The sequence below is a fragment of the Mycotypha africana genome (genome assembly GCF_025528875.1).
Source record: "Mycotypha africana strain NRRL 2978 chromosome Unknown BDF20scaffold_7, whole genome shotgun sequence".
NCBI classification, from domain to species: domain Eukaryota; kingdom Fungi; phylum Mucoromycota; class Mucoromycetes; order Mucorales; family Mycotyphaceae; genus Mycotypha; species Mycotypha africana.
This window is the reverse complement of record NW_026515731.1, coordinates 1,841,510-1,858,539: the sequence shown is the minus strand read 5'-3', so window position 1 is coordinate 1,858,539 and position 17,030 is coordinate 1,841,510. Positions and strand designations below refer to the sequence as shown.

Genomic DNA, 17,030 nt, shown 5'->3' with positions numbered 1-17,030 from the left:
GGTTTTGGTTGGTTTCTTTTTTTTCTTTTTTTTCTTTATACTTCTCCAATTTTCTTCTTTACCATCTCGTTCATATTAGGTATCTTCATTCTAGAACTATTCCTTCATTTCTTGCAGTCGTTTTACTTAACACACAATATATATTAAAACTCGTGAGACTCATGTCCAAAGAACATTTTAATCCCATTCATAATCATCAACCACCTACTTTTCAGTTTGACAATAACGGAGCTAGTGGTCCTGAGCTTTTATCCAGACTCATACCGTTTGATTTTATGTCATATTATGAAATTACGGATAATGAGACTAATGCATTTGCTTCCCGAAAAAAACAAAACCAACAAGGTATGTATGAATGCTTAGGTATCTTCGGTTATATGCTGTAATAATCAAAAAGCTCTTCATTTCAGCCTCAATAGATACTTCTCCAATAGATCACCTTTTTCTTTCAGAGTTCAGTACAATACTTGAACAACCTGAACATTTACAGACACAACAGCCTAGTACCGCAAATAATCATCATTTTAGCGACAATAGTAGGCCACCTTATTATCCTTCTCCTTCCCTTTCACCCACAAAATTTTTAATCTCTACCACTGCTCGATCACAATCTAATAATGCTACCACTCAAGCCACTTATTCATCCGCGTCTCAACAACAAATACAACGTTCATCCTTCTCTTTTAATGGCTATCACATGCACGATCTTTCATTTTCAGCACAAAAGCAGCAATTAAACGCGTTCAACAGTAATAATAACTCTCATTGCCATACTTCAACATTAAATCAGCCTGTAAAGTTAACGAGGAAGAAAGGCTTAATACTTCCCTCTTCTACTATTTACAATCAGACAGCAAAAGACAGTTACAACAGTGAGTGGAAAAGACAAATACATATTCAATCAGAACAGAAACGTCGCGCACAAATTAAAGATGGATTTGACGACTTAAGAAATGAGCTACCGAGTTGCTTGAATAAGAAAATGAGTAAAGTGGCATTGCTGCATAGAAGTAAGCATTCTCAAGCACATTGCAGATTAGCTATGCTCTTTATTTACACTTTTTCGCCCCACGCCCTTTTTGTCTCTAATCTTGTGTAGCTGTTCAACATATACAACACTTGAAATATACTCAAATTACGATAATGGCTGAATTAGAACGTTTACTTCAAGAAAACAATCAATTGAGAAGGTAGTTCAACATGTATTATATGGTAATTTTGGAGTATACGTGTAACTTACCTTTCTTTTACAAACTCGCACCTGTTAACAGCATTCTACAAAGACAAAGTGATATGGGAACAATTACAGCTACCAATAATCAAACATTTGTAAACATAAGCAATCACCAAAACAACGCGTTTTCAACTTGAGTTAATCTTAAACAATCCATCAACGATGACCTTTACGATATACATTTTTCGTCACAAAATACTTCTTACTGAAACTTCTGTGTATATGCCCTTTGTCTGTCTATACAAGCTAATCAACAACCCTATTCCTGACCCCTTACCTTATCATTTCTATGTGCTCCCCTACATATTTTACTTCACTATATCTATTCTTTAATAGTTCATCTCACGTCATTGGGTCAGAACGTTTTATAATTTCATTAAGCCCTTTTTAAGACATATACTTGTTGACACTCTCTTACCGCATGTCGGCACAAAATATACCGTTTAAAATCATAACCAGACATCTACATTTCTAGAAATTAAACTTATATCGTCAGAATCTACAAATAGAAGATCAGCTGTATATATTGGGGTTTTCTTTTTCATTTATTGAAAAATCGTAAGAAATGTGAATAACAGAAGCGATTAGATCAAAGTAATACAAAGATAATATGTAACTGTTGAATTTTAATTTTAATACAAGACTCGTGGTTTCCTTTCTACTCATAAATGCCACCCAAAACATCTGTTTGAGCTAATGCTAATAACATGGGGTCATCGAAATACTTATTTATACTAACATCCTCCGAAAGGCCCTTTCTTCTTCTTGTTTTCACCATAAAGTCTCTAGCTAAGTAATTGCCTGTGCTGGTTTCTAAAGGTCGAAGAATAAGATTTGTATCCAAAGGATCACCTGGCACAATTTGCCAATGATCGAAGATTTGTTGACAAAATGCTTGTCCTTCTGTATGTGTTCTGAGATCAGTTTCAAAACCGCAAGAGTCAATCACAGGGATGTATGCCTTGACTGTATATAGTGGTGAGCCAGCCTTAGGAATATCTTGAGTCACATGACCTCTATTATGCGAGAAAAAAAAGTAAATAAACAATTAAGCGGAATATCTATGCTACGAGTCTTTTACCTTCGTCGTTGCAAGACGGCATAAACTGCAGAGACACAATCAGCTGGTGCTTGAATTTCTACGTAGTATACAGGTTCCATTAAACGAGGTGTAGCCTACAGAAATAATGCAACAATATACCGTGCAGTTAGAACGATAATTCTACTCGTTCTTTAAATGTCCTTCACTTACAGTCAAGAAAGATGAATAGCAAACACGACGAGCAGTGGGAATAATTTGGCCACCGCCTCTATATATGGGTTCATTCGCCAGAGAAGCATCTAAAATTTTGAACTTGACATTACGAATAGCTATAAAAGAGTAGTTACAGCATTATATCAGTCATCGCTGTAATCAATAGTATACAAAACGCATTTTAACTGTGCCCTTACGTTCGTCACAAAGCGGGCCTTCTCTTGTGCCCCATTGGAAACCTTGTCGAATTGAATCTTTAACAGAATACAATAGTTTTTTATCCACTTCCGAAGGTAGTGTATCATCCATGAGTAAATTAGGTCCCATATTGTCAGGTCCAAATGCCCACACAGAGCGGGATGCCAGAACATCCCATCCGTGCTTTGTTTCTAAATGTTTGCCTAATTTTCCCTTGGGCCATTTCATGCTGATATCTCCATTTTCTATCTCTTGTGCAATTTCTTTTTCTAATGGTTCGGCAATAAAGGTGAGTTTATTCTTCTTGTTGGGTGTTTCGGCAAAACACTTCAATGCTGACGTCTCCACAACAGTTTCGCAAAATCGCACGACTGGGTCCGAAACTTTCAGTTCTATTTCGGCATACATGCGACGAAGATCATGCAAAACACAATCCAAATACAGTTCACCAGTACCTAAAACAATATGCTCACCAGATTCTTCCACTTTGGTAGTGACGATAGAATAGCTCTTATTGATTTTACGTAGACCATCCAACATCTTGGGAAGTTCAGATGGATTGACAGGTTCAATGGCAACTTTAAGTGTAGCAGCAGTAGGAAAACGTAAAGGCTTGAAGATATAAGCATCTTCTTTCGATTTTTGTTCCACAATGGTAGCCGTTTTGATGATGGAACTATCGACACCACTCATGAGGACCCAACCACCAGCGGGAACGCCCTCAACTTCAACGCGATACCGAGATTCATATATCCATGTATTTTCCACCTTCTGCATTGTCATATCCTCCTCATCATCAATCGAGTATCCTTCACCCAAAACACGTACAATCTGTCCAGCTTTTATACTACCGCTGAAGACTCTACCAAATGCATAAAATTCAGTACTAAATTCATTGTTGTACAGTTTGGTGACATGAATCATAAGTGGACCGTCCGCATTACACTGTATCATCGCTTTCGCTGTATCTGTGTCTATTGGGCCCGTGTATAATCTCTCTACTTTGTTGGCTGCATTTTCTTTAGGTGAAGGAATATGATTGGCTACCATGTCCGTGAAAGCATTTGATAGGCCAAAGAATTGTGATAACACCAAATGTAGCAATGGCTTCACATTTAAATCGTAATCCTTCGCTTTCAACTGAATGCTCAACGTTCTGAGTGTGCTTTTCAATGTTTCTTTATCCTCGCCAATCACTTGAGCATAAATCTTATAGAGCGGTTCAAGAATAAAGTGAACAAATGTGCGTTTGAGTGAGCCATCCTGCGATTTACGGTGGAAAGATCCACGTTCCGGATTAAAATAGACGTCGCCCCAAAGACGTTTGGCAAAATCATTGACATCAATATCAGCTTCATAGGAATCAGCATAGAGTTTAGCAAATGATTTAAGTGAGAAAACCCAAGCCGTTTGGCTAGAAGCGAAGCATACATTGCCTAATTCAGGTGAAAGTCGAACATTTTCTCCGCCAGGAACAGAACTAGATACAAGAAAAGGTGAGTTAGAACGCCTTATATATCAATTCCTTACAAATATTCCTTTTTAATATCTACCGGATGATTGTGTTCACTTCTTCAATGGTATGGCGTAACTTAAAATAGGCATCGGCTGGTGGTATCTTCAATTCCAGGATTAAACGATCTACTTTATTCACGACCAAAGTCATTGCAAGCCCTTCACGGACACAATGTTTAATAATTTGTTCGGTGTTGACCATAACACCTTCTACCACATCGACAATAATAACAACACCATCAGCTAAACGTGTTGCTGCAACAACTTCATCAATAAAGTTTGTATGTCCTACAATATAAATAACAGAATCAGCATAAGTTAGGCATTTCTCTTTTCCTCCTGAGTTACAGCTATTTCATTTGTACCTGGTGTATCCAGAATATTGAGCAAATAAGACTTTTCTCTGATATCTTGCATGACTAAACTGACTGGCATACTCTTCAATGAGAGCCCTCTTTCCCGCTCCAATATATGTGTATCAGTATAACGCTCAGGTTGATCCACGTTAATAGGGATATCATGTGTTTCTGAAATAAGCATATCGACAAAGGACGTCTTGCCATGGTGTAAATGGCCTACAATGGCAATATTTCTAACAAGGTTCGGGTGATTCATTAAATCTGCCATGAATCTACTCAAATAAGGGGAAATGATGTCTTTGAGTATATGTAATCATTGGCTCATAAAATATATATTCAATTCATTGTATAACTTTACTCTTTGCTGTAATGAGTTGTGGGTAGATCTGTTTCAGTGACATTGAACTTTCTCACTTTGATAGGTGCAATAATCGGTTCGGACAGAGGCTGTGTATCTTCTTCTTGAACTAAAGTTTCTACCTCTTCACCATATACTTCATCAGCTGAAGGGTAATATTTTTTGTCTTCGTGTAGTACTATTTGATTAGCGGGAATAGCTGCAAAATGAAGAAGGGCACACCGCGTTGTTTTTTGTGAAAAATACCAAAAAGGTTAGTAAATAGTAGATCGGCAACAATTGGAAGCTTCATAAACGTTTGTGTTGAGACTTACTGTCAACTTGCATAGAGGCTTCTTCTTCTTCTTCTTCTACTTCTGCTTGGTCTTCTTCCATTGCATCTGAAAGGTGTTCTTCCTCCCTTTCTTCTTCCTCCTCAATTTCTTCTTCTAAGTCCTCTTCATCCTCAAGATCTGGACCGAGATAATTACCAAATTCGTCATAAAGTGAATCATCCATTCTTTATATGGTTAGCTGATGCAATAAAAGGTGAAATCGCGTTAAAAGTATGTTAAAAAAAAAAAAAAAAAAAAAAAGATCGAGCAATGGCCAAATATCCAGAAAAGAAAAGAAGCCAACACGCAGTCGCAAAGTACGCAAGAGTAAGAAAAAAAAAATTCGAGCTGCTTTTTCCCGCTGATTAGATACATAGGCAGGAGGAAGCCAAAAAAATATTTTAAACCGATTTTGGATTTGATTTGCTGGCTGTTGATAATGTTGCTCACGTCACTAAATACAGTATCATACTAAATGAATGAAATAGGTAAAAATAGCAAAAGAAAAAGTGTTTTAGTTGTTTCAACCACAAGTGACATAAAGCGTTGCATATGAGTATATTATACTGTTATCATCAAGTATTATTAGCTGCTAAATAAGCATTACAGATAGGCTCGCAAATAAATGGTGAGATTCCTACGCAAAATCTCCCCAATATAATAAATGGACGTTTTAAAAGCTTAGTGAAGCATCAATTGTTAACACAATAATTCACAACATTGTGCTGGCACAGTTTCCATAATATTTTGTCGATCTCTTGATTGTGACTAATAGTTTGAAAGCAATTAGAATGAACACTACGATTGGTATTCAGAGTAATCACTTACTGAAGTCATGTAATTCATAGAGAATCATTCTTACTAACTTCCTGATTCTGCAATCCTTTATTTTATTTATTTTATTTTTTTGTAGAAATCAGCAATCCTTTATTGCTAACACATCGTAAATTTGTTTAAACTTTTCAAAACCCAGTGGACACAAGATATCAAAACTTATTTAAACTGCTTGAAGCAGATTCATAATTATGTTGTATCGATAAAACACTTTTAACTTGAGGTTGAGGAAGAATTACGTTCTATCACAGGAAGAGGAAGAAGAAGGTAGTCAGTCTTGGAATAATTGTACTAGTAAAGGTGGTGCGAATATAATAGCACTAAGCCAAAAATGATTGCCCCTTGATGTCTAGAAATTTTGTCCTCGAAAGTTGACTTAAAAATGATATATTTTTTGTCTTCACTAAAAGTTGCTTGAGAGTTCATTAATATATAATTTTGACATTAATAGATACCTATCCATCACATTATCATAATGAATTATAATAAATTTCCTAGCATGTCCTTGCTCACATAGACTAACCACCTGGATTAGCACATCAAAAAGTGAGAACAGCTGTGCAGATCTTTGCTTGTCTTCCACCATTTTTCCTTTGGTACAAAAAATTATTAATTTCAATCAATCTCTAAACGATACTTCTATTTTTTTGTGGGATTAAATATTGAAAACTTCTTCCAGATATCGTTTTATTCAAACAACCATACAGCGATTGACCGATATCATGATATATTACCTTTATTTCCAATGCCAAAACACGTACAGATGCAATAGTTACCACACATCACATGATTATGTGTGAGCAGAGTAAATTTGCAACAATTCAGTTGGTAAAAAACTGCCCCGCCACAGTATTTACGCTACTCATGCAGTCTTAAGGCAGATAGTAACGATCTATGAGCCAACTGATTTTCACTAAGGACGAAGCCGAAGGTCTTCTACTCTCAAGAACCAGTGGTTTGCTTGAGAGATTCCTACAATACTATGGGGGAGACACGAATAAAATGATTCTTCTAAAACAAGGTTGGTCATAAGGAAGAAATTAGTATAATCGGAAATAAGTTTGTTACAAATAGTACCATACCTTGCAGTACTTCGATTGGTAAAAAACTGCCCCCCACAGTATTTACGCTACTCATGCAGTCTTAAGGCAGATAGTAACGATCTATGAGCCAACTGATTTTCACTAAGGACGAAGCCGAAGGTCTTCTACTCTCAAGAACCAGTGGTTTGCTTGAGAGATTCCTACAATACTATGGGGGAGACACGAATAAAATGATTCTTCTAAAACAAGGTTGGTCATAAGGAAGAAATTAGTATAATCGGAAATAAGTTTGTTACAAATAGTACCATACCTTGCAGTACTTCGATTGGTAAAAAACTGCCCCCCACAGTATTTACGCTACTCATGCAGTCTTAAGGCAGATAGTAACGATCTATGAGCCAACTGATTTTCACTAAGGACGAAGCCGAAGGTCTTCTACTCTCAAGAACCAGTGGTTTGCTTGAGAGATTCCTACAATACTATGGGGGAGACACGAATAAAATGATTCTTTTAAAACAAGGTTGGTCATAAGGAAGAAATTAGTATAATCGGAAATAAGTTTGTTACAAATAGTACCATACCTTGCAGTACTTCGATTGGTAAAAAACTGCCCCCCACAGTATTTACGCTACTCATGCAGTCTTAAGGCAGATAGTAACGATCTATGAGCCAACTGATTTTCACTAAGGACGAAGCCGAAGGTCTTCTACTCTCAAGAACCAGTGGTTTGCTTGAGAGATTCCTACAATACTATGGGGGAGACACGAATAAAATGATTCTTCTAAAACAAGGTTGGTCATAAGGAAGAAATTAGTATAATCGGAAATAAGTTTGTTACAAATAGTACCATACCTTGCAGTACTTCGATTGGTAAAAAACTGCCCCCCACAGTATTTACGCTACTCATGCAGTCTTAAGGCAGATAGTAACGATCTATGAGCCAACTGATTTTCACTAAGGACGAAGCCGAAGGTCTTCTACTCTCAAGAACCAGTGGTTTGCTTGAGAGATTCCTACATTGCTTTTTGTATAAGTGCAAGAAGAAATTTGTACCAGTATGCAAAGAGGCAAGAAAAAAAGGCGTTAGGCAGAGTCTCGACGTCATCGAATTTTTAAAGATGAGAATCCGTACTATTTTTTTTTTTGTATTTAATTCACGTACTTTATTAAAAGCGACTATACGGACAATAAATTATATTTTGATAAGTGGCAATAAAAGAAGTGAAGAAAAGGCATACATAAAAACTACGACAAAGAAACCATTAAATATACTACGAGCTCGTATTGAGTGTTCTGAATCGAACCTCGTCTTGGTAGACTGTACGAACTCCTGCTAGGGACCAAGAGATGCAATCAAAATGGCAGCGCCAATGATATTTCCAGATACTTAAAAGTATCAAACTAACCTGAACGATTGTGTGGTCAGGCAGAGGAGAATTATCTAACCTAACGGGAACAAAGTGTTAACAATATATGCCAAATGCCAGTAGGTGTGGCAGGAAAAGAGATAATTCTATTTTCCTCCAGTGCCGTGATCCAAAATTGCCATTTAGGTGGACAACCAACGAAAAAATGAAAACCATCCTCAGGGGAGTCTCTGCAATGGTGGCAAAGAGGGGAGTCAGCTATGACAGGATTGATGGAAAACAGCCAAGCTCTGTACCCAATGCAATTATGCCATAAACGCCACCATGGAGTTAGCACTGCATGAGGGATTGAGAGTGACCAGAACCGTTTCCATTGAGCCGGAGGCCGATACCATAAAGGAAACACTTGAGGAATCCGAGGAGGGTCACTAAAAACGGAATAATCAGGATGCCAGTATAGCCGTAGCATACCAAGCGAAAGCTTTAAAATGGTGGTATTGTTCTGAGAACCAGAAGGTACACGCCACTGGGACATATCAGGCAACCATAAGGTGCTGTAAGATACATTAGGCCATCGTGAAGTGGGCGTAGGAGCAGCAGCCGTAGGAGGGGCCCGGACATCAATCAATCGGTTTTGAATAAAAGGAAGCCATTGTATTACACCTTGGGAAAGCAAACTAGGTATCCTTTTCAGTTTCGGATAGTCCTGAAAATACGTATACCCTAGCGTGTAGAAGCAGTTAGTTATCGAAGACCAAAGGAGAACAGTAGAGACGATTAAATGCCGTGGGAGGCTATTGAGATCCACGGGTAAGGGGCCTACAAACGAAGGGGAACGCTGTAAGGCACTACGAAGGGGCAAATCAGCAATTCAGCGGCCATGCCATGAGGAGGAAAGAGATGATGAAGGAAGTTTCATCAGCAGAGAACATAGGTGGAGCATATTCGGAAGGAAGCGAAATGATGAACGATAAGTGGCAGTCGATAAAATCCATGGTAGTAAGGACAACTGACCGGTGTACACTTGGATACAATGTGCCAGTAATGGGGAGACAAAATCGGTTGATGAAGGGGGCTGTAGAAGACGCTGAACATACACAAGATGAAGAGCTAATTGTTGTCGGTGCAGATCCACTAAGCCTAAACCACCAAAACGTTTAGGTGAGCACAAGCGCTCCCACGATGGAGCAGGCCAGAAAGGAACCACAAAAGACCGGACAATGCTACGAAGCTTATCAAGCCAGTCCACCGAAACAACTACAACACGCAGGAGATGCCATAACTTACTAAGTATCAAGGAATTAGCAACTAGTGAGGCACCTCGGACAGACAATCCCCGTTGTTTCAGGAGGTTACAGTGACGGACTATTTTCAGTTCAAGGGAAGCTAGATAGTGTTTTAGTTGAGCATTGGTTGAGAAAAGAGGATAGCCAAGATATTTGGCAGCAGATGGACTTTCAGCTGTATGAAAGGTTACAGATTCCTGATTAGCAATATGGAGCCATGCCGTATGCGGATGACCAGAGAGGGAAACAATTTCTGTTTTTGTCAAATTGACACGGGCATTACTAGCGTTACCATAAACTGTAAGGAGGTCTTTCAAGACACGCCATTCCGTAGGTGTGGTCAAGAAAACCTCTAAATCATCCGCATAGCTCAATAATTTGAAACGAGGGGTGTCTTGCCAGTCAAACAAAGGCTGTGGTTCAAAACGGACACTCAGACTGCGAGCTAGAAGTTGTCCATATCGACTAGAGGAGGCGGAGGTTGAGAGCAGTGAAACGCCTTTGATGTCAGAGCTCGACAAAATGGTACGTAGTAAGGGTTCGAAAGCTAAATTGAACAACAGTGGTGATAAGGGGTCTCCCTGCCGAAGGCCACGTTGTTGGCGAACGGGAGCACTTAACCATCCATCGATGTGAAGGGATATTTCTGTGTCAAAAAATAGGCTAGATAAACAAGATACGAGGGAAGCAGGAAAGCCGAAATGCTTCATAACCATCTGAAGGTAGGTAGGATGTACTCGGTCATATGCTTTTTCTTGATCAAGGAGGACAGCAACAGCAGGGTAAGACATACCACAATGGCTATAATGTGACATTAGTATTTGGTTAACCCACCCATTATCCGAGATTAGTCGGTGCGGTAAAAAGCCAGTCTGATAGCGATTAATCAGCTGTGGTAAAACGACATTGAACCTATTAGCTAATAGTTTTGTGAAAATCTTCGCATCAGTGTTGATCATCGATAGAGGCCGCCAGTTCTGTAAGAGTTCAGGATCTCCCTTTTTGTACAGTAAGACCATCCGAGTTTGTTTCCAGGTGGCTGGGAAAATATTTTCAAAGGCGTCAGCATACACTTGAAGGAAGAGTTGCTTAAAGCTCGGAATGTTCCAGGAAAGCAGATGGCGGTAAACCTCATACGGTATGCCATCTAACCGAGGACTTTTTTGTGAGGGCAAGTGGTTAACTATAGAAATAAGTTCTTCTGACGTGGGCGGTGCTGTAAGATCATTCTGTTGAGCGTTTGTAAGACCAATCGCCTGCGGAACATTATCGAGTAACGTTTGAACTGCCGACAGGGCGATAAAGGTTGCTATAGAACATATGAGCTTCCTCAAGGATAGCATTAGTACTAGTTAAGACAGGGCCATCTTGACCACTTTTTAAAGAGTGAATCGTTCGTTGTGCTTGTCTTTCTTTGATAACCCTGTAAAAGTATCTATTATTGCGCTCTCCTTTCTCATGCCATCGAGTGGCTGACCGTAAAAGATGTTGCTGCGCGGATTCTTCCTGCAATTTGTCTAGTTTCTGTTCAATAAGCGACACTTGTCTGTTGGTTATATTGAATGCTGGCTTATTTAAGGAAAGCAGGGCTTCCCGTTGGTGTTGAAGTTCGGCAATGGTTGTCTGCCTTTTAGCAGTAGATCCATGGGAGAATAGGTCTGCAATGTGTTTTAATATTTGTTTTAGAGCCTCCCAGGTACTTTGTGGGTTGGAGGTGATATTATTACGGACTTCAAAGAACTCAATGAGGGCAGTCTTTAATAAATCCACAAATATATCGTTAGACAGCAGCAAAGGGTTGAAGCGCCATACCCCGGGTCCTACGTCCAAACGATCGGGTGACAGGTCAGCCATCATGAGGACATGGTCTGTCCAAGCGCTAGGTAGGTACCGTTGAGTTCTGTTAAGGACTCGTAGGGTAATACTTCGGTGACAGAAGAAATAATCGATGGTACTGCGAGTGACACCACGCTGGAAAGTAGGAATGCTTGCAGAGAAGCAGTTATCATAATAATGAGTGAGGTGACGATACCATTCATGAAAACTAGGATTGGTTGAAGTGGTTGATAGAGAAGCTAGCGACATATTAAAATCGCCAACAATAAAGCTGACATCTGGAGCCTCCTTTGTAAAAAACGGTTGTGACATCAAGGAGGCGAGGAAAGGCATTCTATCATGGGTAGTTGCTGGAACGTAAATATTAGTTATAGAGCATATAAAATTACGGGTAACTGTATCGATGATGGTCGCTTGTAAACAGCGTTCATCGAAAGTGACAATTTCATCTGTTAACAATAACGTCGGGTTTAAACAGATAATGGCACAATACTTAGAGAGTAGGATTGCACACTGGGGAAAGAGGAAGGAATGGAAATATTTGATTTGATCGATTGTGAGGTGGTCTTGTGAATGATATGCGGATACTTCTTGGAGACATAAAATGTCAACAGACAAAGCAGGGGAACGTAAATGGGATATATATTGTTTCTGGGTATATTTGTTAGCATCCTTGAAAATGCTGCGAGCATTTAAGGATGCGACGCGTATTGGTCGATTATTCATTGCCCTCCTGGGCGGTCATGACTATATTGGGAGGAGTGGTATCCGCATCTATTATCAGATCCATATCATCGGTGTGAGCAGGAGTTAAACGACTATGAAGGGGTGTAGTTGCCGAACTAGTGTTGGCATCGGAAGGCGCAGGTGTTGCAGGCTCGTCCAGAGCCATACTGGCAGCAACAGTGATACTGGCATATTTTGAGCCGGCAGTACCAGTGGGTGTATTGAATGGAGACAAAGTATGATCTACAGAAGCCTTAGCGGTCGTTGATCGGGTAGCATATCGTTTTGCCTTTTTCGGGATGATAAGGCCAGACTCATCATTGATGGTAGAGGAATGTGTAGGGCTATCGGTGGGGCGTTCTTTATGGGTGAGTTCACTCAGGACTTCATATTCGGCAATGGCGTCAGTATCACTTTGCTCATTAACGTTTAAAACAGGAACGGGGACGTCTGCCATGCGGCAATTTCGGCGAATATGACCCTTGCGATGACATTTATAGCAGGTCAAATTTTGCAAAGCAGGACAGTCTTTACGAACGTGCCCGGCTTGGCGACAGTAGTAGCAGACAGGAGGCAGGGGCTAACGTATCCCATTCAGACAAGAACAGTTTAAGGTCCAATGGTTGTACGGGGGAAGGGTCATCGTCATCTCTACCGCTGGTGTCAAGCAAGATGGAAAGTTCGCTCTCAAAGAAACCTCGATTGGTAAGCATCTTGATCTGGCACACCTTGCCATAAATGGCCATAGATTTCTTAAGCTTACTTATCAAGGTTGCTTCATCCTAAAATTGAAAGAGGGTGAGGTTGACACGCGTGAAAGTGGTATCAACCTTATCTACGAAGCGGCTGGCTTTGTAGGTGACATGCTCAACAGTTACGCCATGCGAAATGGCTTTGGTGTTGGCATCATCGGACTTGAACTTTGTTGCAATAATTAAATCGGAAAGGGGACGTGTACTACGTAAAGAGATAGGATTAAATCCCCCAAGGACAGGGCCAAGCTGATCAGTGATCAATCTATACGCGTCGGTATAATGATCAAAAATTTTAGAAGGAAACTTGAAGATAACCGACCCACTCGTAAGAGTTGAGTGGACGATCGACGTGATTTGCTGTGAACGCAAATAAGCAGCCACGTCAGGTGCCTCGTAAAGCAGCTTAGCAACGAAACGTTCACGTTGGCCATCATGAACCTTTTTTAATGGCGCCGGGATACGGCTGGCGCTTTTCCGAGCAGTTACAGTTGCCCAGGTAGCCTCAGAAGATGAGGATGCAACACTCATTGTCAAATGGGTTGAGATGGTGTTGGCAAAAGTGGTTACGGGTTAGGAGGGGTATGTCGCGATTTGATTGGTGGATTTAGTTGAAAAACAAAATACACGGAAGAGAGCTTAACGATTAATCCGTACTATTTTTTCGCTTGACTTTCGCACGAAATGGCTTTAAAATTGAGACTGTATTACAATAAAAATTCAGACTAATTTAAAAAACTATTTTGGATGAAAAGTGTTGTTTTGGGATCATACCTTTTCTGTCAAAATGCTCAATGCCAAATGTGTTACCATGCTTATCAGTCTTACAAGCCGCAGGGATAGTTTCATCTGCTACCTGCAGACTTTGTAATCATGATATTGATATGTTCGAACATTTCACAACCAGTTGCCCTTCACGTTGGCAGATATGGCAAGAAGGCCTCGCGGTATATTTCCCATCCTTCGGCTTTGATCCTAAAAGCATCTCTGCCGCCCTAAGATTACACCCGCCACCATCACTACCTTCATCCGAGCAATCTCGATTTTTCACCGTCTGCTTCAGTATCCATTGGGCTATCTGGACGTCATTCTTTCGAATGATATTCCATGATATTCCTTTTCATCCCTCATCCGTCTCTAGTAAAGCACACAACATAATTTCTTTGAGCCTGTCTTCCTCGCAGCTCTTGCGGGAAGCGGCTGCTTTCGACTAATTTACTTGTCATAGAAATCTTCTTTTACTCTCCATGACCCACCCCTCAGCGATGTGTGACTAATTTATTATTTTTTAAATAAAATAATCTACAAAAAAAAAATCAATGCCAAATGTGCAAACTATTATTACTCAAACAAGGTAAATATACTGTGCCAAAGCACAGAATACCTACCCTGTTTGAGTATGTAGTAATGTCAAGCAACAGTTAATAAAGCCTCAGAAATGTACAGTGAGAAATTTCACAATATAAACTTACCTGAACGCGTAGAAACCCTTAAGCCGTCGGTTTAAAACCTGCAGCAACATTTTCGTTATGGCGATGGCGAGAGAAAATTTCATTGTGTTCCCATACGGAATTTGCTATAGTAAGCATATTTTTAGCCGCATTGACGTCTCTTTGCCATATTATACTACAGGTTTTGCAGGCCTTGGTACCATAGACGCTGGAGCCGTCCGCAATTCGTATCTCTTCCATTTCGACACCATTACAATTGTTACAAACCTACGAAAATGACGTTACTTCTAGAGAAGGGCACTTCATTTGGCAATTTGGGACGCACCGTTGAGGTTTTGAACTCGTTGATGTCCACCACCGCAGCAGGGAAGCAGCGCTGTCTTCTCAGCAAAGTACGATATAACTTTCCCGTGACCCCGGATGAATGCCCTTTATATCGGACAGAATCTCTGTTACGCATACCGTCACCGAAAACAATCAGAGGGAGTGAATGGCATAAATGCATAGCCGAGGTACAGGTGTCTATGACTCACCTTTGGCTTGCGCTTTGCGGTTTATTTGCCTTCTTCTGTGACACCCCCTGTGACTCTTTCCGCGGTCGCGCTTTCGCAACTTTATCTGCCCTTACCTTGCTTCTTACTGTTTTTTGTCCTTTTGGACGCTTTCTTTTTCTACGTTTGTTCTTGTTGGTCTTTTTCTGCTTCCTTATGTTATATTTCTATCCTCAATCAATTAGCATATTGGTTATCTCCTCATTGGCTCTTAGGCGGCCTTGGTAATTATTAAAATTATAAAGCCATAGAAGTCATGAAGAGCCTGGAGATGTTGCAAAACGTATGAGAGGTAGAGTAAATATTGCCCATCCGAGTGAACCGTTTTGCTGGTTGGCATCTCCGATTCGATGTCATTTAAGCCGGTTATATTTTTCTTGTTGTCGACTATCTTTGCGCGCCTGATGTAACCAGCAATGTTGGCTCGTTCCTCTTTGCTATATGAACGAACTTGATGATGAACGCTGTCGTAGCCTACAGCAGCAGTGAATATTTGACTGCGACCAGCATCCACAGTAAATGGTACGAAGTACCGTTCAATTTCATCGCGAGTGAACTCTTCAAGTGTAAGCAAAGGTATGTCACTGTTTTTTTTCTTGGCCCTGACAAATAGGAAAGTGACAGCAAAGCCATCTGTGTGGATTACACAATTGAGTATGTCATTAGAGTTGGCTGGAGCTTCTATAAGGTCTTGTAGGCTATTTGAGCAACAAATGTTTGTTAATGTTATTAGGTTCAGAAAGCAAAGTGTAGATTTCTTCTTAGGTTTCATATCCGAACTTTGCAAAATTAAAAACATAAAGAAGATTTCGAGATTATTAGCATAGGACCCGTTGCCAATGGACTGTCTAGACAAACAGCATAGGGCCTTTTCATTGATGCTGACATGCTTCCATTTGAATGACACAGTGGGAGTTAATGAGAATAATTTGGGTTTTTTGTCATTCGGACCAGCGGTAAGGGCTTTCGTTTCGATCAACTGCAGCATGAACGCCAAAGGTGGTAGAAATGTTGATGGTGCTGCTGTGATATTTTCGATTGTTGGAGTTGATGGCATCTTTTCCATCAATGATTGGCCTGTTGCATCGACTTCGGGTTGTTTTGTTATATCAACCTCCTCTAACCATTTACAAGTATCCATATCATTCAAAATTTTAGGAAGGCAATATGAGTCAATGAGTCCGTTCTTCGTTTCCTATTATTTGACAATGAATTGGGCAATTAAAATCTTCTCTATGAAAGTATAAAGTCAAACATTTTACCTGGAAAGTAGGCTTCAATGCTCAATACAAGTAATATCTGATACGTTTAGTGAAGTTTTCCACTATGTGGTTCATGTAAGTGGTTGCTATACTCTCGCATGCAGCCGCCATAGCATCACTATAACCTTTGATTTTTGATCCTTGAAGGGGGATAAAATTGATGGTTCGTCAGTAGCAACGTCATCGAACGTTAGAGCCACAGTGTGGTTAATGTAGGCTTTGTTGGTAATTTTTTGGCCCAAGACTAGCTTATGGATGCAGTACCAAAAGTTTTGTTCATAAATGTATTCCTGAACAGTTAAATTATGGTCCTTAATAATGTAGTAATTCATGAAAAGCTGCGCTCTGTTTGTGACGTCCCGTTTAAATCTGCACAGCTCAACCACTTTTTGCTGGAATCCTTCATGCTCTTTCCGTAAGATACAGCACTCAGCATCAAAAACACCGTCCACGTAGGTTACAAGGGGCAGTTTCCCAGCGTAAAGCTCATACTTATTCTTTTGTTCGAAGGAGCTCCGCTTTAGTAGCGATTAGTTGAGTGACCACTTAGACCACAGTGCTTGCATATGACAGTATTCGATGGCGATGCTTTTTTTGCTTCTAGCCTTCTCTTTTTGCCTTTATCTTTAGCTTGCTTTGTTTCGTAGTTGTCTTTTCCGGACTTTCTCTTCTTGGCTAGAAAAGTGTAT

General features: G+C 40.0%; 4 protein-coding genes across 4 annotated transcripts; 1 reads left to right on the top strand and 3 right to left on the bottom strand.

Annotated features, from left to right (window-relative positions):
- Positions 1-161: 161 nt before the first annotated feature.
- BDF20DRAFT_914620 (uncharacterized protein) lies at positions 162-1,371 on the top strand (the record flags this gene model as incomplete). Its single annotated transcript, XM_053084209.1, has 4 exons — positions 162-345; positions 453-1,010; positions 1,100-1,190; positions 1,272-1,371. The coding sequence occupies 4 exons, from the start codon at positions 162-164 to the stop codon at positions 1,369-1,371; spliced, it is 933 nt and encodes a 310-aa protein (XP_052935239.1).
- A 521-nt stretch (positions 1,372-1,892) lies between these two features.
- BDF20DRAFT_823068 (P-loop containing nucleoside triphosphate hydrolase protein) lies at positions 1,893-5,417 on the bottom strand (the record flags this gene model as incomplete). Its single annotated transcript, XM_053077767.1, has 8 exons — positions 1,893-2,250; positions 2,316-2,410; positions 2,487-2,605; positions 2,687-4,167; positions 4,241-4,490; positions 4,568-4,833; positions 4,920-5,118; positions 5,234-5,417. 8 exons carry the CDS (start codon positions 5,415-5,417, stop codon positions 1,893-1,895), a joined length of 2,952 nt encoding a protein of 983 aa, XP_052935238.1.
- Positions 5,418-15,290: 9,873 nt separating this feature from the next.
- On the bottom strand, positions 15,291-15,851 carry BDF20DRAFT_821858 (uncharacterized protein; the record flags this gene model as incomplete). Its single annotated transcript, XM_053077647.1, has 1 exon — positions 15,291-15,851. One exon carries the CDS (start codon positions 15,849-15,851, stop codon positions 15,291-15,293), a length of 561 nt encoding a protein of 186 aa, XP_052935237.1.
- Positions 15,852-15,920: 69 nt separating this feature from the next.
- On the bottom strand, positions 15,921-16,136 carry BDF20DRAFT_822540 (uncharacterized protein; the record flags this gene model as incomplete). Its single annotated transcript, XM_053077708.1, has 1 exon — positions 15,921-16,136. A coding segment is annotated over one exon (216 nt), but the record flags the coding sequence as incomplete, so codon positions are not given.
- Between the last annotated feature and the right edge of the window lie 894 nt (positions 16,137-17,030).